Here is a 25,681-nt window from a genome sequence, read left to right on the forward strand (position 1 = left end):
TTTAGTTATTTAGAAGAAAATTCCTGACTCAATAAGTTTTAGAATTGCAATGACATTCAGAATACCTGTAAAAGTGTATGGAATTTTAATAAATAATAGAAGCGAATATGATTTGCAGACAAATATATCGAGAAAGAGAATTTAAGATAGCCTTCTCTTGTTTTTCATCTAAGAAAAACTGAAAAACATGATGAATTCTCAGGAGTGAGACTTGGAATATTCATAATGTATAATAGTTCACTTTGACACTACAGCAAGAATTCAATCAAATTAGTGTGATAGAGACTAGTGATTTCCATCAAGGACTGTTATCAATGAAGTATTTCTCTCAGAGTAGGAAATGAAGCAGAGTTGACTTAAGGACAGATGGATTCAAGAATTTCAATGAAGGAGTTGTATATGGAGGATGAGAACTCTATTAGCTCCGATTTTATAAAAGTCCCCTAGAATTATATGATGATTCCATAGATGATCTGGAGTAATGGATGTAATGGATTGGCGATGTGATAATTAGCTATGAGATACTTTGATGCTAAGGGACATCTTCATAATGAACGATATTTGCATTCATGGAGATGAGGTCAAGCGAGTGAGGCACGAATTGGCGAGTTCCTTTTACTGAGGGGAACCGAATGTTGAAGAAAAGATCTGAGATGAGAAGGTGTGGTCCAACTTGCATGGTTATCCTAATAGGAAAATATGAATTCCCCGGAAGACAAAGGAGGAGTGGATGCGGATCCATATATCCAAATGCTGCCTTGGAAAGATCCATTCTAATCCTAATAAATTAAATGTCCTGACACACAGTTTCAACTCTTCCCTTTTCTCACCTTCCCATTAATCCCTATGATTTAAATCAATACTTCCCAGCCAATAATTAAACGTCATAGCCAATTATATTGATTAATATACAGGGAGCACTCACGTAATATCTATCTACTATCAGATATACGATATTCTATCAATAGACAGTAATAAAATTCTTACACAAAGAAATCGTTGTGCTAGCGTATCATACGATACTTGAATTTATTTCAATATTTGTACATAAATCGGGCAAGTCAAGTATAGATATATCATATAAATATCATTACATACCTAAATATCGTATCATGATACAATAAATGTATTTTTACAGCCCTAATCTTTTATGCGAGGAACCTACTAGAAAGGATAAATATTTAAAACTCTCTTATCCTATCTAAAGTAATACCTTTAGAACATATGGATGATTTAACCAACGTTCTATTAAAATATTTGGAAAACACTGTAAATGTGCATTCACTGAAGTGCTTACCCACACTTTAGCAAGACTTTCTTCTTCCTATTATTATTATCCTTATGTAGTAACTTTTTTATTTTCGAAAATAATTTATGGAAAGAAGTGTAATAATAATAATAAAGAGGGAGAAATTATGTCTGCTTAGCCAACCTTAAATCAGTGCATAAAGACTTTAGTGAACCTACCTTAAATCACGTGATTCAAAAGATTGATAAATTGAGAATACACATTTTCTTAAATATTGAGAAAAATGAAGAAACCAAGGAACACATTAATCTTTATACAATGGAATGTAGTTTATAAAATAAGCTATATTATCTGTTCAAAAATTATCTTTGTAATATGATGGCAGGAACAGATATTAAATAATCAATAAATAGTCGATTAAGACAAAACTTAACTTTATTGAAGAAATTTTTAACAGTAAACTGAAAATGTCGTTTGCTGAAAAAAATGTAAAATGACTTTTAAGTATATTACAATCTGTAAAATGAAATGGGCCAAAAGAAGTCCTAACTCAATTTTCTGAAAGGAATTACCCACAAAATAATTTGACTCCTTCAAATACACAACAATATAGAAAAAAAATTCAGACCAGCTTTAAGAGACAGAGGGGGGAGAAGGACTTGTTCCAGGTCACACTCTTGATTAGGGGCCCTGCGTTTCCTTTGATGAAATATACATACTTAAAATAAAAGGCCATTCGGTAATTTTTATTCATTTAAAATTTAATTTATCATAGCATTTTCACTTCTACAAACAAGACACATTCTAAATCACAAAACCTCTTTATTTTGAATGGGATAATTCTTGAGGCTTAAAGATTACAACATATACAAAGTTCTTGGAAATAAATTGCATGTACACTAGGGCGGAGCTTATTTTTTAAATTTTATAATTGTTGAGCTGCGAGGTCGCAAATTTTTCTTTTTAAAGAAATGGGTTTGAAGAATATATATAAGTAGCTCAAGTGCTCCAAAGTTTTGAAATGAAAAAAAAGTGTTTCGACCTCAATATCAGAGATATAGTCTCATTATGAACACACAAATATTCTGCAATCGTTGTTCCTCCATGTCGGTCAATTTGTATTGAAATCGAAATATCCAATTTTTTAGGCAGTATATAACTTTTGATACCAATTGGACGTGGTGTATCGCAACCAGGTGACATAAATTTAATAAAAGGAATATAATTATTAGATTATGGAATTATTTATAGTCGTTTCGAGGAAGATTTTTTTACATAACTTTTTTTTTGTTTAATCAGTGTCACTTTTTGAACATCATTTACCAGACTAGTTATTTCACTAGCTTCAATTCCAGTATTGTACTTTGTTATATTAATAGATGAAAATTTTTCTCTGAGAAGAGGAAGGTCCAAAACATGAATGGGATGCTTTACTTATGATTAATTCCATAATATGTTGTCTACATGTGAGAGGTAAAAGTTTTTTTCCCAAGTTTTTTTTCTGAAGAAGAACACAAGCTCCAGCAATCCTACCCTTATTTGAATTTGTTGTATCAAAGCACATACCTTGAATTTGATCACATGTTTCCGTCATGAAAAATTTGAACTACATAGCAACGTTTTGTAATTTTATCTCATTTAAAATAAAATCAGGTTTAATTACTTTACTTATTGATTAAAGTTTGGCTATTAAGACTTTTTTTATCAAGTAAAGGTCTGAAAAAGGTCAATATCTTAGCAATGAGTATTTCTTAATACTCAATTACGAATTATTGAATGAATTAAGCTTATAAATACTTTTTATTCGAAAAAAGAAATGAAATGTCGGAAATAGGTCCAATTTATCCTTACTTAACCCGATTTGTCTATTTTGAGTAATTAACTAATGATTTCTAATAATTTGGGATGCATGAATTGTTAGTATAGATATAATTTCTTGTAACGAGCATTAGATGGACTACACAAACGATGCCAGTTATAGCAGTCTTCAATCGTTTTGACCAATTTGCACAAAACTTTAGTGAAAAACCTTTAAAATTTTCGATAAAAAATTTACCTAGTTAAAATTTTTGTATTATAAGGTTTGTTGTAACACGAAGTATTTAAAAGGTATTTAAATTAAAACATTAATTTTTGAAAAAATATTGTAAAATTTCATAACTTTGGAGCCGTTGAGCTACCTCTAAATATTTTTCAAAAGCGTTTTAAATTTATATTCGATGTCTTTCATCTAAAAGAAATAATTTGGAAGCCCTCGCAGTTCAACATTTCTCAAATTAAAAAAAAATAACTTTAAGTTAATGTGCACACATGATAAATGTGGTAAACCACCTTCATTTATTGTTGTTAATTTTTGATGTTTAGAATGTTTCAATAATCTTAGTATCAAGTTTTGATCATTTAAAAAATCCACATGGATCATATGGTTTTGTAATTTTTCAATATTATTTTCTGTTCTTTGATATTTTCGTTGATAGTAAGATCGTTGATTTATCCATGAAGTATTTTGACTTGTATTTATGTGTGTCCAAAGTGATGGGCTTATAGCATTTCGAATAAAGCAATACAGCTAAGTAACTATAAAAATATATACATTTATAATTATCTAAATTTATAAACATTAAAATGGGTTTTGATAATTCTATATCACAATTTTACCTTATTCCAAATCAGTTGTATGTCTAAAAAAAGGAATGATTAAATCTGATTTTATATGAGAAAGTTAAACTATATAGATGGTTAAATTTGAAATGGAACTTACTATTCTTGTAAGTTTATTATAAGTACCAATTTGTCCTCCACAAATTATGACTCTTCCGTCAGGTAATGCAACGGCACCTGCCCCTGCTATTATATATGTCACGCAGAAGTTAATTAACTTTATTCAATATAATCATAGTGGAATATTTGGATTAAAAGTACTGAAAATCAACGAAAAGGATACAAATAAGTAATAAATGCTTAGCGGCTATTTAATTTATTAAAAACAAGTTTGGTACGTAAACTAACATCTGCAACAATTTTTTGGAAAGATTTGATTTGAGGCTTTGCCAAAAATCATATTGTTTCCTTTTATGTTTCTATGTTTCATGAACACGTAACAAATAACTATAGACAATTTTTTTTTTAATTTTCCTTTGATTGGTCAGGGGGAGTTGCATTGATTAAGTATAAGTAAACATTATAGTAATACAATTAATACATCTTTCCTAGGAATCTTCTTTGAAGTCCATATAGAGTTGATCTCCGCGTTACGCGGATTCATGACATGGTTTAAAAAATATTCTGACTCGTCGTATACAGTAGTATATTCCAATGCTATCTCAATTTTTTATATTATGTTAATAAATAATAAAAATATATATTAAGGTAAACAAGAGTTTTTGTAGTTGTTGATGAGTTCATTTATACTATGCTTACATATTCACATAAGAAAATGTATAGTTTTGCATATAGGGTTGGTTCTGTAATTATTCGATTTGATATTTAGAATTAAAACTTTTGGTTATTACTTATTAGAGAAACTTTAAATAGGCTCTGAATAAATATTGGTTAAGTTCCAATTATTTAAATTTTACCATATTGAAATTGTCCGATAAAAAATAAAGTAAATACCAGGTTAAGATAAAATTTTACAGTTATTTTTGTAGTACTTCTGTGGCATTAAATAGTCTAAATAATTTATTGTAGTATCGTTAAACTACAAAGAAGGGGATGACTTTCATTTAAAGCAACTCATGTAGTAATCAAAATATCCTATAACATAATCAATGTATTCAAAGGATAAGGTTATCCCCCGTCTTTGTACAATCTAGTCTTCTATTCTTAGACCTTTGGGGACGATAGCCATCGGCTGGACGGATCTTCATGAAACTCTCTGGAAATACTCATATGCTTTTTCATTTGGTACGGCTGACCGTAAATGTTGTGGTGTCCCAAAGTTTTGAATTGATGATGGTGTGATGATTCGATTCCTAGATGTAAAGTCTCCCACCATTCCCTTCACCAAAGCTATGCGAAAGTCTTTTGCCGAGCTTATGGGAGTAATTTTTTGTTCGTAGTCAATCTTCGCATTCACTATCGCCTGTTCGAAATAATTTCTTTTCTTCTGAATTGTTCAAGTACAATAAATTCCTCTCTCCTTTAGCTGTCGTACCAAATTTACCGAGCTAAAATAATTGTCTGCGAAGACTCTGGCGTAGGTAAACTTCAGTGATGAAGTGATGCTCAACACAACGTCACCCCCTAGCCCGAACTCGGATGATGGTCCTCCAGCTTTGCTCTGGTATAAATCAAATTCATAGCAGGAAGCCAGTTCTTGAATCCTTACTTAATTGACTTGTCTTTGAGATGCTGGCGCATTCCATGGTGGCCCTTAAACTTTGTCTTGTGTTCGTCTATTGATTGAAATTTAGAATTCTGGGTATAATGTTGGTATATTTTGTTCCAATGATCCCAAAGTAGGCCTACTTTCCAAGCCTCGTCATCAGTCTTCACATGATTGTTTGAAAAATGAAGCATTCTCAAATTTTCTAAGAACCTATCCCTGGGATCGCAGTGTTGATCCAATCCACTCCAAACTAGTCAGTACGCTAGTAGTCCTTGATGGAAGGCAAAACCATTATATTCCTTCCCAGTATTATCCCATTAAAAAATTTGATTTCCTCAGTTGTAACGACAAAGGAAACACATTGGGGAAATATTTTCCTCCATTTCATGTCATGAGCGTCGATTGTATTCTTCTTCTTTAGACTCTGTACGACAGGAATCCCAGAATTCTTCAAATGACTTTTTTTTTCTTCTCCAGTAGAAGGGTCGGACGATGAATATTCAGGTTCTTTTCTTTGCCTTTTTACCCCTGCATCAAAAGAGTATTCATATTCTCAATAGTCTTCTTGGAAGACTTATTCCCAATAGTATTTTGGACTGCTTCGTCAACATACAGATTTCCATACTGACTTGTCCAAGTCATCTTCATCCTCGCTATCGACTGCATATAGCAAGGCCATTATGTCGGTTTGACAGATTCTGGACACATCAACTTTTACAGTGATCTTTCTCTTCGACATTATGAAAACAATACTAACTTATTTGCATATTACATTCAAAATTCGAAGAGGTAAGGTGGTAGAATTGGATTAACTGGATCTACTTACTGTGTTTTCAGAAAATTCTGTTCTATCTTAGAATATTGTTGTAATTTTTAATGCTTTAATTGTTTCCTAAAACAGTACTATGTGAAAAAATGTTGTCTGCATTTTAAAATGTGCATTCCTCCAGATCATGGCTTCCCAACCTATGGTATGCGTACACCTGGGGTACAATACGTAATTGTAAGGGGTACGTATCGTGGGAAGATTTATTTATTGATTGATTGATTTTTAATACAGGGGGGGCTACGTGGATGGGGATGAAATGCTCCAAGGGGTACGTGATGTGAAAAAGTTTGGAAAGCACTGCTCTAGATGGTACTTTAAAAATTTAAAGGAGGGTTTTAGAAAGTTTATATTTTTTTAACTTTTTGGTACTGATAATGAATTGTGAATGATGAAACACTTTGTTGGGTACATATTTACATTAATGAGCCTATTTTAATTTATTTTTTTAGTTACAATATAAAACTCCATTTTGAGGTGATTGGGTCACTGGTGACCCAGACCTTTACAGTCCTCTAATTCGCACAGATTTATTTATATAGACTTAAGATTGAAAAATTATAGTAATTGTCTCAGTTTCTTTGTACCCTTGCAACTATAAGAGCAGAGTTATTATGAAATAAATGCTACAGTTTTGCTATCCAAATATTTAAATGCGTATTAGACACAACTGAATTGTATCAGAGATGTATGAACTTCTAAAGCTTTTCTAAATGTATTAATTTTCAATTATAAAGATGTTTTAAGTAAAAATTGACAATGAATGCGACAGTAAATGAGAAAACATTAATGGGTCACCATTTACCCAATCGTCCTCAAAGGGTTAATAAGGGGATTATTCATTTACTAGGTTAGATTCTGTTCGAACCTCATTTATTTCTTCTTATTTAAATATAAATAAAATACGTATTAATAGTGGTAGTATGAATATATATACAATTACAGTTCAAAAGACAAAAATTAAGAACATTCGATCAACGCTATTTAACCACGCTATATTATGATGAATAAAATGTTTTTATAATAAAAATACAAAGAAAAAATATTAAAAAGTGGACTTTTAAATATAATTTATCCTATTTTACGAACAATGTGGATTTCATATAAGCGATAAGTGGGGACAGCCTATATATATTGTGTATTTTGTTCTATAAAAACAAGCAAGATTGTAAACTACGCACATTAAGTTCACGAGAATAATTTCTTCAGGGCGTGTATTTTATAGAAATTAAAAATGGATAACAGGTAATTTTCTTAGATCAATTAAATTTAAATCTATATTATTTGGGATACAATTTCTATAGTATAAACAATGAATTCGACTGTAATTGACAGGGTTCTAGGATACTAAGGTAATAGTTGTCTGGCTTTGCAGATGATGTCCTCCTCATTGTTGTTGGCCTTGATCTTCTAAGTATGGGTTTAACTATGAATTAAGATCTCCTAATTGTTAATCAATGGGGTCATGCCAATGGATTAATTTTGAACCCTCCCAGACAGCGACCACGATCTTCACACATAAAACTAAACATTCACTATCACCTTGGCCATCCTTTCAATTGGAGGCAAACAAATACAATATTTTCTAAAGAATGAAATATCTCGGTGTTATATTGAACTCAAAACTTCTACAATTAGCTCAGAGCAAAATCACCCAAAGCCAAGAAGCTTTCTCATGCAATGAAAGTACTCATTGGACAAAACTGGAACCTTGATCCACTTCAAGCACTCTGGGTTTTCTTTAGAATGGTCAATCGTACCTTAACATATGGAACTCTGATTTGGGCACACAATATTACATCAGGGTAACAACCCCATCTCAACAAAATCCGGAGACTGGGATTGCTTGATGTTTACCATCCTATGACTTGACGCCCACAGGGGGGTTAGAGGTATTCTTTAGACCCCCTCCCCTTTTTCTTAGAGGCACAGCATCTTCCAACGATGGGTCGTCTGTATATTGTCAATGCCTATGATGAGAGCATTATAAATAGTGTCATCTAATACAAGAAGTGTTCCATCTAGTTTTGGTCAGGACACAATTATCTCAAATCTCTTCCCTAACCTGCAAAAGGACGACATAAATCAAACGATAAGATGGAAATACGACTTTCTTGATTAAGAGAATAAGAACAAAACTTACATGTTCTCTGATGGATCGAAATGTTGGTTTGGGATTTGTAATCACTAAAGGAGACCAAGTAGTGGGGGAAGCCTCAATAACAATCACTCCTCAAAGCATTGTTTTCCATGCCGGGATATTTGCCAAAAAATTGGCTCTTTCATGGATTAAAGACAATCGTGGGAAAGGGGATCCTTCGAGATTTTGTATCTGGTCAGACTCTCAAGCAGCAATTGGAATATTTTGGTCGATCGAGAAACTGAGCTCATATGCCCTGGATACAAAAACTCTTTTAAGGTCGTTAGCTAGTGGGGTCTTTCTCTCCCTCAGCTGGGTAAGAGGTCACAGTAATGTCACTGAAAATGAGGTGGCTGAAGTGTTAGCCAAAGCTGAAGCTCTGGATCAACCTCCTGCCCGCATTGTTTGAATTTATCGATCATTTCTTAGAAAGAAGTGCTTTGCCCATATACAAAAGGCAGACACTTCAGTCAAACTTTTACTGTTAAAGGCCTTTGATGCTCCCAAGAGTTAGACTTTGCAGGTGGAAGCATTTCTTGGATTTTTGAAGAAAAACTGCACTCCTTGGTTCAGTTTATCACTGGGCATTGTCTCCTACGCCGACACTATCGCCTCATGCACCATGAAGTTAGACCACTTCATCTGGTTTATTAATGTAATAAGTTTATGATTCAGCCGACCCAGTTTCGACTTTTTCAAGGACATTCTGATTCCAGCCTCTCCAGTTTTTATTGAATTCTGATATCGGGGACTGGCTGAACAATGTACCATCCATAGAACCTGATAAGGGCAGACTGCAGTACGATAACTAATCCGGCAAACTTTTGTAAGGGCGCCAAATGTTAAAGTTATTTTTACATGTGCAGATACTGATTGCATGTTTTATATGAAGTGTAGCAAGAAATTATTTAATTAATCAAGGGTATGATAATTCTTGCAGGTGACAAATTTATATTCGTAATTGGAATGCTGCATTGGTCCAGCGATGTTTGTCGTATTTTTAATGATAATTCCCAAAAATTTACCTCATTAAAAAAATGTTTGATTGATTGGACGTTGAGTATTAATGAAAGCATTAAAGACAACTAGTACTATTTCCAAACTGAACGCAAAGATTTAAATTCAAAGATTCATTACACCAAAAATTATAAATAAATTGTTATAATTTTAGTTATTTTAAAATTTGTGTTAGAAAAGTTATTTTGAGTTAAGAAATTGAGGTAACTCTATAACCTTTGGAAAATATTAATATATTTTCCTACAAAATGGCTATATATAATAGAAGATAACATTGATAGATGGGAGTATAAAATTTGATTACTTTGGTTCACGAACCTAAATGTTTCTCTTAACCTTCATTGTACTTGGCAATTTTGATACTTAGATAATAAAATATATTATTCAAAATGTTTATACTTTAGTTTAATGTCTTTTTTTACATTCAATAGTGTGTTTCATCTATATTTTTTGTCCAAAAGCTAGACAAAATCATCAAAAAAAGGTATTTTGGAAAAATTTAAGGCCTATCAGGTAGGGTATAGGACATACTTAGATCTCTAAAAAAATGTTCTCGAGTTTCTCACATCTTAAAGTGTGGGAAAAAATGTGGAAAGATATAAAAATTCTAAAAAGTATATTTCTGAATAAGTCCAATGAAGATGAATAGAATAGCCTTAGTTATTAGTTAGTTTTGTTAGTGATCAATGATGATCAAAGTGATTTTTTGTGTTCTACGTAATATTGAATCTGATTCTTGGCAATAACAATTTTTGCAATTAATACGAAATAGTTTATTCTAATATTTTGTAATTTGACAATAAAGCAATTAAAACTTACACTATTATTTATATCGACGAATATTCTTTAATTAAATTGTGTCGATGTTTAGGATCCTATAGAAAAAAAGCAGTTTGTATTTCCATAGGATCAACTCTCTCCATGCCTTTGTTGAGAGCATTGCCATTAAAAGAAAAAAAAAACAAATGACCCACGAAGGCTCTTATTTGAACAATTGAAAAGCTGTTCATCCATGATAAACACAAAGTAAAATAATAAGGCCAATATATAATAGTTACTACCATAGTATAACCCTTCCCACCTATATACCATTGATGAAATGGAGTTAAGATGGAACATTGGTGTTTGCTTATGAAAGAAGCTGAGTAATACTGATGATTTGTTGAGGAGTTATCCTTGTAAGTCATCGTTGGATACAGATTTGAATTAAGTATATACATCCTGGGCTTCGTCGTGATTTAATTCTCTAAGACAGTCTTCGATTGTGGTTCCTCATTTGCTTTTTGTAAAGTATTCTTCATCTCTTTCATCTACTACCTCCGATCCTGGGACTAATGATGTTTCTCATCCATTTCTGAAACAGACTGTGTATGTAGTATAAATTCAATAAATTCATTTCTTCAACTTAAGGATCGTTTTTAGTATTTCTCATGTGATTTTTATATGTACCGTCTTTGCGTCTAATAATCATGTTGGTATTGTCTGATGAAGACGCATACTCCATCGATAACTTAACATCTTATGTTCAGAGTCTGATTAGTAGCAGTACAAAGTAAGCCTTTCATAAACTTTAGAGCTTTATTAAGTAGAAATTCCCATTCTTCTATAGGCAGCTCCCCAGACTTGAGAGCTAATGTCACAGTCCTTCAAACAATACCTTTATAGAGTTCTACATGTACATTCCCTTGAGGATTGTAGGGTGTGGTACGACTTGTAGCGACTCCTCTTATAGTAGGCCAATAAAATAAAAGCAGATCCTCAGTCCTAGTGAATATAGTAAAGTTGGAGATTAAAAATGTAGTCATTCCTTCCTATGCCCTTGCTTCTTAGGGAGCCAGGCTTGATTTTATTTTCTTTCTCTTATAGCTGCTTACAACTAATAGTATGAAACGTCATGACCTATAATCTGTTCTTGTGCAAACCATTCTTCAATAGTCAGGGTCATAATATAAATTTTTGGTTTACTTTTTTACATACAAACAAATATGAAGATTTACTACACTCTTTTAATCTGTTCTCTCTGCACCCCTACTTCATAAAATTACTTGTAATAAGTTTAAAACAGGTTTGAATGCTTGAAATTTTTGGTATGCTCGTAAACCATTTTTCAACATAAAAACATTTTGTTCTTGCAAAAATATATTTCTTAGAGTTATTCGCAAACTCTGCCATTTTTAATCCAGATTTGGTGAATTTGATTAATCATTTCACACTTATAAATCGTTATTTTGCTTTGTCTATTTCTTTTTTTTCTATTTAAGGTATACATGTTGTTACAAATTTAATATTGATGTTATTATCAAAGTTAATGAGTACATTTTTAGTACCAAATGTTCATTCAACGTAATTTATATTTCATAGAATTTTTATTTGAAAATGAAATTAAGATATTTCAACTATAATAATGCCAAATTGTATCTTTTTCATACCCTAATGTAATATTGCTAAGATTATTTAACGTAATTTTGAATTTATGTCAACTGTGCATCACGAAACAAAGTTACCTAATATTTGAGTGAACATTTTAACCAAGTTCATTAATTATGTCAAAAAAGATTTCACTACAGGAGTTTTATTTAATCAATATTTCTCAAACATTGAGTTACAGTCGACATATTGTAGCTTAAACATTTTTTACTAAATAATCAAACAATAGAAAATTTAAAATATAATATCACATTGTTTAAGAACCTACTTATAGATTTTCTTGAAATTCTCAAAATTGAAAAATATAGGCGTAAATGGAATATTAAAGATTTTTCAAAAGTTTTGGGACCGGTTTCTTCAGGAAACAAAAATTATAAGTTCTTATTATTTAATAATGTGGTATAGAATAGTAATTGTGATTGAGAAGCAGTGATGCTATAACATGTTATTCTAATCTGACTACTTTTTTCACTAGCGACATATCTAACGCGCTACCATTCCCAATGCAGTAGTCAAATTAAATTTATAAACAAGTTTATGATGCATAAGGGTGATAATTTTGGTAAGAATAGAAAAGCGTGCGATGAGAAAAGAATAAATACACATGGAATCATTGATTGAATAATATAACTAAAATATTCTTCTATCAAAAACGTTATCATTACCGCCATTGTTATTCAATATTAATATATAATAGTCGATAGAGAACTGAATAAAATGTCTAAAATAACGTCGCCTTCTGTCTTGATTTCTGAAAAGGGAGGCCCAGGAATTTGGAAATACTTACCGGCCGAGAAACAGATGGTTTGTCAGATTTGTTGATATAAATGTGCTTTTAGTCCCCCGTCTAGAATTAAACGCCACTCATTATCCTCATCTCATAACAAGAGCATGGATATTCATCTAAAAAATCAAGTTAATGATGAATACATCAAGTCAGACTTTAACCTTGATCTCACAAAGATGTTTATTGCATGTCATATACCCTTATCCATTGCTAATCATCCGGCGTTCAAAAAAATTATGGAGAAATACACGGGTAAACCCATCCCTTCCCAAGGAACCATCATTAAATTAATGGAGGATGTTGGTAACGATGTCATCTCCAAAATCAAAGAAAAAGTCGAAGAGAAGGATATTTTTGTTGCTGTCGATGAGACAAAAGATAATCAGGAGCGATCAATCACTGCTTTATTGATTGGTCCTTTGGACGGCTATTTCTTGGGTCGTCCATATCTCATCAACGTGATAGACATTAAACGTGCAAATGCCAAGAACATAATAAATTTTGTTGTCGAGAGTATTCAAGTTACTCTTGGAACCAACTTTAATGCTACTCGCCTGAAGGTGTTTATTACGGATGGAGCTTCTTATTGCAAAAAAGCTGGCGAAGACATTAAAAGAAAGTACCCTCAGTTGAAACATATTATCTGCGTGGCTCATGTGCTCCATAACGTTGCTGAACTTGCTCGTAAAGAGTTCCCTAGAACAAATGAATTAATATCCGAAATCAAAAAAATATTTTTGAACCCTGGACTAAGAAAACGTAGATTCGCTGCTTCTTACCAAATTCCCTTACCCCCAGCTCCAGTCATTACACGTTAGGGAACTTGGTTAAAAGCAGCAGATTACTATTTCAAGTACTTCATAGTAATCAGGGAATATTTAAGTAGCCTCCATGAAAAAATGCGTTCTATAATTAAAGCAAAGGAGATTATTACTGATGAATATATATTTGAAGAGTTGACCACTATTCATAATAATCTAAATCAAATTTCTGGGGCCATCAAAGCTTTAGAAGGACGATTACCCTTACTTGGCAGCATTACCATCGTTGAACTGCTACGAAATTATATTAAGCTAGAGCCATTCCGATCTAAATTGACCAATTTTCTATCAGAAAATCCAGCTTACAATGAATTACAAGACTTAGCCTGTGTTGAAGATTCAATTTATAGAAATACCCCTATTGTAAATTGTGAAGTTGAGAGAACTTTCAGCATGTTTAGAGTCATTCACACCAAATTACGATCAAAGTTATCAGTAAAAAGTATAAAATATTTACTGATTTCGAAATGGAACTCTGAATTTTGTATCTAACAGTAAGTATTCATATTTTTAAATCTAATCATTAAATTTGATTCTATTATAGCTAAAAATATAAAGAATTGTGATACACAACTCATAAAAGGCAAAAACAACGGCTTAAATGGTCACAACTACGGGGGTAGTAGCTTTGGAGGGTTGGCAACTAGTTTGTCTGAGACTAGTTTCTTCACTTAAAGACTTGGGTATGATCATTAGGTTTTCTAATATTACATAGTGAATAAATATTACTTTTTTGTCACTTAAGGATTAGCTATGGTTCATAAGCTCCAAGAAATGATGTTCAAAAAACTCATAAAAAGCAAAAACAACGGCTTAAACGGTCACAACTACGGGGGTAGCATTATTTTATGATTTTGACATTTACTTTATTATTAATAATTAAGATCTCATCGATAGAGATATATCTATTCTGTGCACCATTGTATATGCAACTTGCACATGAGGAAAAAAGGTTGATGATATTTTTGATTAAACCCCACGTCTGGCTTGTCTTTTGCAACCTAAAGTTATGACATATTGAACTGAATTCCGATGTTAGAACAAGAAAATATTATTTGGATCAATCTATTACTTCAATATTCTGTGTTTATAATTTATTGTTATTATTAGTTACATGATTCTAATTGTTTAATTTTGTATATTTAACTTAAATATATGATGGTTTAATTTTTAGTATGTAGATTATATTTAATTTAAGCCTTCTATTTTACACTTGGAACTTCAAATATATTTCGAAATACTCTTACTTTGTCGTTTTATTAGTTATTATTTTGAGAATATGGTTCATAATGAATTACAATTTCATAGAATGTGACGTTTTCAAATCCACTGTAACGGATAAAAACCGACTAGGTCAATTATACGTAGTATATCTTTATTAAACATTTTGCTAATAAATACTTTCGTTATACCCTCAAAAATCATAATACAGCAGGCAGATGATAATCTCATCAGTATTTAATCAATAATACCATATGTCTTTCTCCCCCCTTCTCCTCACACGCGTTTTTCTCTACAATATGATCAACTATAATGATGCATTACTATTTTTGTCATTTTCTTTCGAAAGTGTCTTTTTTTCTGAAGAATAATTTTTCAACCCCATCAAGTGTTCCTATGGAGTGGCCTTTTAGTCTTGGGGACTTAGTACTCACGCTTAAAATAAATATATTTTCAGACAGGAAATCTGGGATGTTTCTTTTAATGAGATTCAATAACTGGTTGCTCATCTCACTTTATTGTTTAACTCATAATTGTTAAAAAGACTTTATGTTTAGGTGGTGTTATACACTGTTTTATAATACAACTCCTACCTGCTCTAATGCCAGGTTCAATCTAGTGGTTCAAAGTTAGATTTACCATTAGTGTGAGCAGTTGAGTATGAAAATATTAGGTCAAGTATTTCTTTACTTTTTTAACCTAATATATAAGTATTTAGCCAAAACCAGTTGCCATTTTTATATTACGGTGGGAGGGGGAGAGGAGTTAATTGCTGAATGAAACTAACAAAGTAACTTGTAGCCTAACTTAGTTACTTTGAAAATCAAGTAGTCAGTAAAATAACTAAGTTACTTTTTGAAGGAGTATTCAGTAATCTGTAGTCGGACTACTTTTTCCTAGTAACCGTGGCAACACTGTTGAGAAGTATACTTTTTCCCATTAAAATAATACCATTTTAATGTAATATTAGATTAAATCAAATTTGAGTAATATAAGATATATTTACCTATATGAACAGGCATTTTTGGTAGTGTATAAGGTTTTATATTGTAATAAGTGTTTGATGGCCTTCGACAAAACCCATACTTTGTATAAAACATAATATTGTTATCAAAATGAGGTAATTCAATCTTTTGATTGGCGTAGTAAAATTTGCCTGATGCATTTTTATATCGAGAATAGCTGTAAATACATTCTTTTTTTCTACAATGGACACCACCAATAAGCATAATTGCTTCTTCTTTAGAATTATGAAAATAAAACCTTGGAGGTTTCCAATATTCAAACTTGGTGTATGAATCATCTTGAAGATTAAAAATCGTAAAGGGATTGAAAAAAGAACAAGACTGACATAATTTTATTTTTAATATTAGAATACACAATTGATATCTAAACATTTTAGCTCAACTAATACTTCTGTAGACTTGTTTATTTAATTTTTTTTTTTTTTAAAAAGTATATCAATAAATGAAATACGATATTCCTAAAAACAATAGTCATGTATCAAACAATTGATTTGTAAGATTATCAATAACTAACTATATTCTGGATGAAACATATATATACAACTTACAAAACTTTTATCAATAATCACACAAGGAAACAATTACAAGGGGAAAATTTTAACCAATGAATCTAAACCAAGAATAACATTTATTTTTATTGTTTTCGTACAAAGAGTTCATCTCTTTGATCATAGATTTTCTCCTGTTTTTACTATAATTATTTTCCTTGGTCTTTAAGCTATCTTCTAAAGTAAATTTTATCTGCAGCCAAACCTCCATAGCAATGAGGGTAAATTCTTGTACGTCCATATTTTCTAATTTCTGATTGAAAAAGCAAAACTTATTTATTTAATTAGCATTTCTGTAATGCAACTAATATAATGTAAAGAATATTTATCATCAAGTAAATGTAGGAACAACCGTACAGAAGAAATGTTCTATAGCAAGAAAATACTATATATATAGAAAGAATGGGGTGCATATGATTACACAGGGGAGCAATTAAAGGGTCAAAATTTTCATCAATGAAATTAAGAAAAGAATATCAATTATCTTTGATCTCAAAATCCAAAAATGATCTCAGTTTGTCTCTGTGTCGTCAAGTTTAAGAAATATTTGATATTATAGTAATTCGAGACTATTATTCAAAATTCGAAGACATTTTTTTATTTACTTTCAGATTGTCATGAAATGCAGTAGATTTGAAATATATTATTAGTGCGAAGGACGGTATTATCTTATGTATATGTTTATTACGGGATATGATGTAATTATGAGGACATTGAAATCGTAAACAATATATGATTATTTTGCATGTCATTCAAAAAATACCAAGTTGAACTCAAGTCCTTGGAGATCCTCATTTTTTTAAATTGGTATTTTTTTAAATAAAAGAGGGAATATTTTTCTATAATATGAGCTATGTTACTCCTTATTACTATGAATGATGAATAAGTTATAATGGTATCTAATGGTCTCAAGAAGAGTGTCTTTTCTTATCATTTTTCTGTCTAAGAGAGGAAATATGTAAGTTCAAAAGATGGTACAGAATCAATAAAAACACTTAGAATCATACAAGACCTTTTTATATTAGTTTTATTCATCATTCTGCAATTTGGCGTTTCTCTTAATTATGAAAGCCATCAACATTCAATTGAATCCAAAGTCTGAAGAGTTGAGACATAAAAACCAATAGTAATTAAATTAAGTACTTCTGAATGGAATTATTCAGAGAATACATTATAATTTAGCTCCACATAAACACGTATTTATGCAAGTGGAAGAAATATTTTTGAAAATTAAGATCCTACTTCGAAGAAAGGTAGCTATGAAAAACGTCGTGATTTTACTAAGATTAAAAAAATCTCAAATAGTGATATAAATCCTACAATTAAAAACAAAAAGATTGTCAATTATTCAGGGAAGCAGACTTCTTCTACAAAATAAAAATGAAACTTGACTACATTAAAGATATGTCCCATCCCATGTTGCGATGTATTGGTGAAGAAAGAACAAAGAACCACTTTACACGCCATCTGGAGAGCTCTCTCACAATCCTGAGTATATTAACCAAGAAATCAACAAATTTTTACCCTTAACTATAAGCTGTTCTGAATGTGGAGAAAATTCCATATATGTAAGATGTAGGAGGGCTGGAAAATGATGAAAATATAAAATTAATTTCCTAAACTAAAGTCAAACATGTTCAAAAATTGCTATATATGACATTAGTACTTTTCAACAAAACTTTCCTTCTATAAAATTGTACAATAAATAAATAAACAAAACAAAGCCACAAAATAGCTAAAAATTTCATAAAAAAGAATGAGCACTTGTTACGTAATATTTAAATGAAAGGATAAAATGATAGTTATTCTGAAGATCCGGAATAGCTATTAAATTTCTTATAATCGTGCATTAAACAGCGCAAGAATTTTAAGGTTTTATCCGACAATGTGTGGTAGTAGTGTAATTTGGCCCCAGCATAGTTCGCTAATGACTGATACGCCCTTGAAATCATTCGGAGAAAGCAGAATATCGGGCTACGGCTGCAATCAGAATAGCTCTGATTTCTTCAATTCTGATAGGCTCCATTACTGCCAACTTCTCCCAACTTCAATCATGCTTTTACAGCTTGACAAGGCAAACTCCACAGCTTTCGTTTTTGTAGGAACACTTTGGATTTGTAAGGATTGGCCAAATAAAATTAAAGGTGTTATGAATTTTTCTGTAATTCCAGCTATGTTGAGTGCGATAAAATCTCTCAAAATCTGGAGTGCCGAGCAACTTGCAAACGTATGTATAACTATGCTGAACATTTTGCCGTAGTCCCTGCAAGGAGTATTAAAAAATAAATAACCCGAGGATAAATGAAATTGGGCAGTGATGCGCTTTCCATCCTTGATTTTAGATATGGAACTATTGATCCTCTTCTTCTATGTTTTAGTTAGATTCAAACGATTTAAATATCCATTGCAGATTTTATCCGCCTGTTTTCATAGTTGAAATGAAAATTCATTCTTATGTGCCACGGAATTGGAGTGAGATAGATGATTGCAGCTCTTTTCAGAGGAAAGAAAAGCTTTCCACTTTTGAAGAAAGAATTATGTTCAAGATAATGAATCAAGATCATATTCTTGGATAACGCTGTCCATTCCAACTTTTTTGGGGTTATGAGGTATTCAAAGAAAAACTTCCTATTACTATTCTGACGCACAATGTAAATAGTAGAAGATTATACAAAGACTGGTGGCCCTTTCCAAATGATTCACTAGACAGCTGCCCATAAATGAAAGAATTCCCCAATTTTTTCATTAATAAAATCAGTTCCTAGCATTAAACAATTGTAGGGGAGGGATGGGACGAAATCGATGCCGGCTACTGAGACTCCGAGTTTCTTGAAATGTCAATTAGAATCTTTCAAAAAAAAATTTGAATAATTTTAGAGAGCAAAGACAACCCTCCTTCTAAATGACAATTTGATCTTTTTAAGGAAGCTATACAACTTCGATGAAACAGTATATTGATCCAGCAATTTTCTTTATTGATGACCTTCTCGGCTAACCATGGAATATTTGTTGTCTTATAAAGAGTAGCAGGAATTGTTTGGTACTTAAAGTGCTGAATTTTTTTTTGGAGATTAAATTTTTTCCATTTGTGAATAGAGGAATTAATAATAAAGTTTAGATTAGTTTAGTTTGTATACGAGGCTCCTTTACTTTCCCTCATAGTTCCTAGAATATCGACATTCTTTTTGATAAAGCAATCAAAGGAAATTCCTCACCCAAAGGTGAGAATAAATGTTTTTTTCTTCTTAATCTTCAAACACAACCTTTTTTTACATTTCTTGAAGTAGTTCATTAAAACTTCAATCCTTTTTGTTAATTGGATTTCTTACTTTCCCTCCAATATCAAAGTGATCTTGTCAGCATACTTATCAATAATTGATTTGACGTTCCAAAATCTACTCCAAAACCCCAAAACTATTTTATGGTATCCCCAACATTTTTAATTCCTGCAGGAAAAAGTAGCGGAGTTGAAGGACAACCCTGGCGACAATTTTTTTTTTTAAACTATAGGATCACTTTCCAAATCACCCAATGCAATGGTCGACGTACCATTGACCAAGAGCTCTAATTTGGTTGAAAAATCTTCTAGGAAGGAGTGTAGCTATTGCACTCAAAATATGTTCATGTAAAATGGTATCAAAGGCGTTACAGAAGTCAATTGTAATTATTGCACCAAATATCCCCTTATTTTGTATACTCTCAATTCCAGTTTGAATATTTCTTGATATGTAGGAAGGCATCCTCCCCTTCAGGAATCCTTTCTGTTCCAAACCAAGCTTATAATTTAAAATGGCCTACATATTGGCTGCAATAATAACAGAAATGATTATATAGCTTTCATTTAGTACACTAATTGGCCTCGAGTTATTGATATCCGTAGGCGAAACTTTCTTGGGAATCAAGAGTATCCTGCCCTTCGTGAACGACTTTGGAAGATGCCCTTATATTTCCTTTGACTTTCCTATCTCAACCAGGTAAGAAGCAACACTATCAATGCACCGATTGAAAATTTTGCGATTAACAATGTCAGGCCCCGAAGCTTTACCAAGCTTTTTGTCTAAAGAAGTTATAACTTCTTTAGTAAACATCGAATGCTGACATAATTTTGGATGACTCTTTCACCCCCAACAATCTTTTGGAAGCCCAACTGAAGAAGATTAAATATTTATCGAGTGTCAGTAATAATATTGCCTTCATTGATAATTTCTTGATGAGAGACGTAGAAAAACGCTGTTTAGGAAGAATATTTTGTAATCTTTTACATGTAAAATTTTAAGTTTCAATTTTTGATTTATATTCCAATTCAGCAATTTCTGTGAATCAAAATAAGTTTATAATATCGAAATTAATAGTACGTACAAATAAGGAGCCATTTCCTAGAGTGTCCTCAATATCTTTTTGAAACGACATTTCTTTTTTTCTTTCTGTACAAACAAACTCTAAGGGGGTAGATTTAACTGTCTGAATCAGAAGATCAGCAAATTTTTTCAAATTAAATAAAGGGGTTAATTGATTAATAAAACGTGTTTGAAGTTTGTGGAGAAATTTTTTGTCTTCAAATACCCATTTGGGGGACTAAAAGCGTTTTTTAGGTCTATAAAATTGGAAAACAATTTCAATAAGTTTATGATCTGCATCGGGATGAGTCCGATAAAAAGTGTTTTTAGTTTTTGATAAGATAGATGGAGAGGCATGGCCCAGATTGATTCGGGAAGACTTTTGGACAATTCTAGAGGGTACAATGTCGTCTGGCCTCAAAATTCTAATTATGTAATTCAAACTCAGTTGTATTATGAGTTTAAATAAAGTTTTATGATTGGGGAACCGACAATTCGTGTTATATAAGTCAACATATAAATCTCTTATGATCAAGAAGATAAAAGTCATTCTTAAAAACATTTATAAGAGATTGAAAGAAGGTGGGATATTTCATATTTGGTCTATATGCGTTTATTACATAAAAACCACCCCTTTTTGTTGGAATAAAATTTTTATGCCAATCACGAATCCTTGATAATTCTGAAACCTATTTAGGTTCTTTGATTGATTTTGAAATTAGAAAAAGTATTCCTCTATCCATAAAAGTTATGATAATTATGAAGAATACAAATAGAGCATTTCAATGTACAATATGCTGAGGTAGGAGCCCTTACATCTTGAAGGCATATAATTTCATGTTTATCAAGAACTAAACTTTTCATTAAGGCGTGACAGGAAATAGGATTTTTTCGCTCCCCTTGTGTTTAATGAAATAATTTTACCTCTTCTCAACTGATTTACTGAGACCTAGAGATCACTTCAATAAAAAAGTCTTCAATTTTGGTGTACTTTTTAAACAATACCATCTGATAAACGATTAAAATTGGTGAAATTAATTATTTTGAATTATTGTAGGCGCTGGATCTCTTTGTGGAGATATGCCTGAACTTGGAGAAGCTCTTTTTGAGACAGACCCTGACCTTGACCGTGCTAACAGAATAAGATCGGGATTTGCATGAGGGTTTGAAGGTTTACGTAGCTTTACTGCAACTGTTTTATAATTGTGATGATTCGAGCCTCTCTCCATACCCAAAGATGTTTAAGAATAGTGGACTGTATAACTTACTAATAAAAAGCGAACAAAAGTAATTTGATGTTAAGTGTCCAACGTGTGTATTTCAACTGAACATATAAAAAGGGGGAAACATACTTTTCCCTAAAAGCCAGTTTAAAAAACCCTCCTAAAAAAAGGATAAAACTGCTCCAACAAGGAGGGAAAAATCCAACTTTAAGAACACAATAAAAAAACTCGCTCTCTTCTAGGCGGGAAAACTATGTGTATGAATCACTCATATTCATGATTCTATCCATGTTCCGATAAATGACGGAGCCAGATTCCAACAATAATCTTCTCCTTTACCGATAGCATTAAAAAGAATGTTGCTACATCCTGAAGTCTCCACAGTAATATTTTTACCTCATCCTTTTCCTATGGAGTTTACATTCCCTCATACCCCAATTCAATATTCTTTCTTGGGATAATCTGAACCCCTTCAACCTCGAGCGTTTCTTCTGTAGTTTGAATTATAAATTCTGGATAGACGTCATGTTGATTTTTTTTCAGTATTGTCTTCACAAGTGACCATTTCAGAGGTCATATATCATTATCACCATTTATTTAATTAGGATTGACTATGGCCACTTCTTCCACCGTTAATAAATCCATCATTGCACTTTCAATTTTATCTTCTTCCTTCCTTTCATCTTTCGCTTCTCTGAACTTCCACTCCTCCATGCGTAATCACAATTCCCTTTTCACCTGCCATATCCCCACCAATAGATATATCTTCTACATCTTGGAAGCTTGCAGGGGCCTTAGTAGACCTATATCTTGCAATTGTTTGCTTCAAAACATTTTCATTTTCATGAAACTTAACGCTACTATTACTACAATCTTATTTTTTGTGACCTAGAGCAAAACAATTCTGACATTGTAGTCTGTATCCTCTAAATTTGAGCTTACAAGGCATCGCCAAAAATCCATTAGCTGTGGAATTTTGGCAGGATCCGAAACTATTTCTACAATGTAAGCACCATATCTTCACACATCTTTGTAATCCTTGTATTTTATTTTTCCAGCAAATTCATTGATAGCGTTTTTTTTTTGTTGTTTTTTTTTGAGCGGGGGGTTAATGATCGACTACTTGCCCAAGTTGTTTCAACCAATTAACAGAGCTTAACTCATCGATTCGTTAGAATGTTTTAACCATTGTGACATTCACTTTTGTTCGCATTATTTAGATTAATTTTCTCAATGCCTTTTAATTTTAAGTTCACATTTATAACATATAGCTTCCATCCATATTTTTAACTCTAAATAGGTGAACCCTGTTGAGGCCCTCTAAACTTCCTCTTAGGTAAATTGGAAATTTGGAGTAATAACACGCTTGGTTAAGACTAAAGTATGGACTTGCTCATACTAATTCATACTCTTTAAAACCATATAATAAAGCAATATCCTATACATCAATATGCATCAGACCTTCGATACGGAAAAGTTTACCCATTACTGTCTTCAAATAAAATAACAAATGTTTCCCATTTAAATCTCTTATCCCAGTCAATCAACTTCCCTTCATTGACACTTCTACCCTTTCCTTGTTTCACCGCCCTCTTCTCAGAATCAATAAAGTCTTCAAAAAACCCCAAAGAAACATAAAAGTAACTGATGTGCAAAATAATTCAAAAGAGCGGCATATTAGCGACAGATCACTATGAACTGCAAAAAAATGCAAAATTGAACAAAAGTCCTGAGAAATCAAGATTTTACTTTCGAATTTAATAGAAAATATTGTAAAACATCTATTTTACTTCTTTTTTATGAAAAAGTTCTGTTCATCGACCACTTTCTCGAATTTGCATTGAATAGACGTTTTGTTCTGACACCAAAGCAAAATAAGGGTCCTGTCTTCTTAAAAATGTAAAAACATTGACCATGCAGAAATATAAAATATTTTCTTATTTTTTAGCTAATCGCCTTTGTGGAGTTTTTAAATCATTTATTCACCCAACTTAGTATGGGCAAAAATTATGGCTCAAGTTGCCAAATTAACAAAATGACTTTTAAAAGTTTTGGAGTAATTTTCGGGAAGTTTGTACTGGTTCCGAGACCAGCAATACTTTATAGATTCCAATTTGCCTGTACTACTGCTTCTGTACTGAAAAAAAAACAATCAATTACCAACATTGACTACTTTCATCGAAGGAAAATTAACCTCCGGTCAAGAAAGAGTTTGGTTTTGTCTTCAGCAGAGAATCAGCTTAAGTACCGGATTCTTTTTGGTACCTTAGAGGTAATAATCAAAATTTTAATGGGAGAAAAAAGAAAATTTTCTTTTTTTCGAATCGATGATGAATCAAGTAAGCTTTATTTATTAGATTGCACATCACTTGAAACTTATTACAAAGCCTTTGTAAATCTTCTACACAAACAATAATAATTTTATCATTTGAAGATAAACCATTTTATAGTGGAAATGAAAAAAAAACTTAAATATGTCATTCTGATAAAGGTTCACCAGATATTATACGGTAAGCAGAGCTCCTCGGACCTTTCTAGCGTATTATCTGATGTGAAGCTACTAATAAATGTTTTAAAAATGATATAATTTTTTTACCTACTTGTATTATAAACAATTATTTTCCTTAGAGTTATTTTTAACCCTTGTATTGTTTCTAGATTTTTGTTGAACGGATTTTACAGTGTTATGTTCCTATATTTCCTTTTTCTTTTGAGAGAGATTATACTATAAGAATATATCTATTTATGTTACTCTAGTTGAAAATGTACTTATAATGTTGTGCAACTCTCTTTAAGTATTTATATTTCGTTAATTTGATGTTTTTATTTTAAAAATTGAAATATAGATACGCCCACTGGCCAAGAAAAAAAAACCTATATTGTATCAATGACAGTCAATAATGCTAATGAATTAATGAGAATAAAGATATAGAGCTGAAACAATATTATCTCATAGCCACTATATTGCCAAGGGTGAAAGTGGACGGATGTATTTGAGAAATCGGAGGTTACTTAACCCCAAATACTCACCAAATCTAAAGTGGAGTTGTTAAAGGTTTGATAATTGCAAATAAAGCGATACATCAGTATATTAATTATATCACTACATATTTCAATAATAACAGTTATTTTTATAAGATATATTAAAGATACAGAATCATTTGAAATGTTGAGTCGTGGATAAATAGTTTTAAGGGATTTGAATAAGTTTATTAAAATTTTATAAATCAAATTGTGAGTCGTTAAAATATTCTCCAAGTCCACATCTTTGAAAACAGGACTATATTTGGTTTGTTTACATTGTTACGAATGTTTTAAAGTTTTTTTAAACATTTTATTTACTGTCATTTGTCTACGACCAAATGGGTACAACTAGTACCTTATTAAAATGGCTTATGTTAAAATCATTATTAATATTCAACCTTACAACTAGAAGCATGAATCCTAATTCCTAACGCTATATTCGAACCAAATGAATCAAAGATAATTTTTTACTTCACTTGATACAATTCTAGAAACTAGTTCTTATTAGAATAGTCAATTGAATTCAATCAAATGCTTGTGGAAGCTTACGGTAGAATTGTTCTAAGCAGAGCACAGTGTTTTAGGGGGTTTTAAAAATTCCAAAGTGTTGATTTTGACGTGTGAAATGAAAAGTGCGGAAAGAAGGCAATGTTGTGTGTGTTCTGGGACCAGTATGATGTCATAGGGCCCGATGAAACCGTTAATG

The 25,681-nt window shown here is 31.6% G+C and overlaps 2 protein-coding genes and 1 long non-coding RNA gene across 18 annotated transcripts in view; 1 reads left to right on the top strand and 2 right to left on the bottom strand.

Annotated features, from left to right (window-relative positions):
* LOC121126852 (uncharacterized) overlaps window positions 1–16,236 on the bottom strand; it is a 178,810-nt gene extending 162,574 nt beyond the window's left edge. For 14 of the 16 annotated variants that reach the window (XR_011783044.1, XR_005867242.2, XR_005867243.2 and 11 more), the window contains exons 1-2: window positions 15,825–16,236; window positions 4,011–4,096 (exon numbers count right to left, since the gene is read on the bottom strand). Coding sequence is in view for 8 of the 16 variants with exons in the window: in XM_040722199.2 (XP_040578133.2) it covers window positions 4,011–4,096; window positions 15,825–16,215 (477 nt within the window). In the remaining 8 variants the exon portion in view is untranslated. The remainder of the gene's footprint in view (window positions 1–4,010; window positions 4,097–15,824) is intronic. The other 2 variants (XM_071892419.1, XM_040722198.2) reach the window with 1 other exon arrangement.
* On the bottom strand, window positions 3,553–3,951 carry LOC139906897 (uncharacterized). The gene is made up of 2 exons (XR_011783054.1): window positions 3,908–3,951; window positions 3,553–3,826 (listed from the first exon to the last, which is right to left on the bottom strand). It is a non-coding gene; the product is annotated as an uncharacterized lncRNA (long non-coding RNA).
* Window positions 9,423–14,843, top strand: LOC139906891 (uncharacterized). The gene is made up of 2 exons (XM_071892463.1): window positions 9,423–14,280; window positions 14,343–14,843. Exon 1 carries the CDS (start codon window positions 12,881–12,883, stop codon window positions 13,592–13,594), a length of 714 nt encoding a protein of 237 aa, XP_071748564.1. The 5' UTR covers window positions 9,423–12,880; the 3' UTR covers window positions 13,595–14,280; window positions 14,343–14,843.
* Window positions 16,237–25,681: the final 9,445 nt, after the last annotated feature.

Source organism: Lepeophtheirus salmonis, chromosome 12 (genome assembly GCF_016086655.4).
Source record: "Lepeophtheirus salmonis chromosome 12, UVic_Lsal_1.4, whole genome shotgun sequence".
Lineage (NCBI taxonomy): Eukaryota > Metazoa > Arthropoda > Copepoda > Siphonostomatoida > Caligidae > Lepeophtheirus > Lepeophtheirus salmonis.

What these genes read in the sequence shown, in the direction of transcription:
- LOC139906891 (XM_071892463.1), top strand. Translation starts at nt 12,881, where the DNA reads ATGGATATTCATCTAAAAAATCAAGTTAATGATGAATACATCAAGTCA.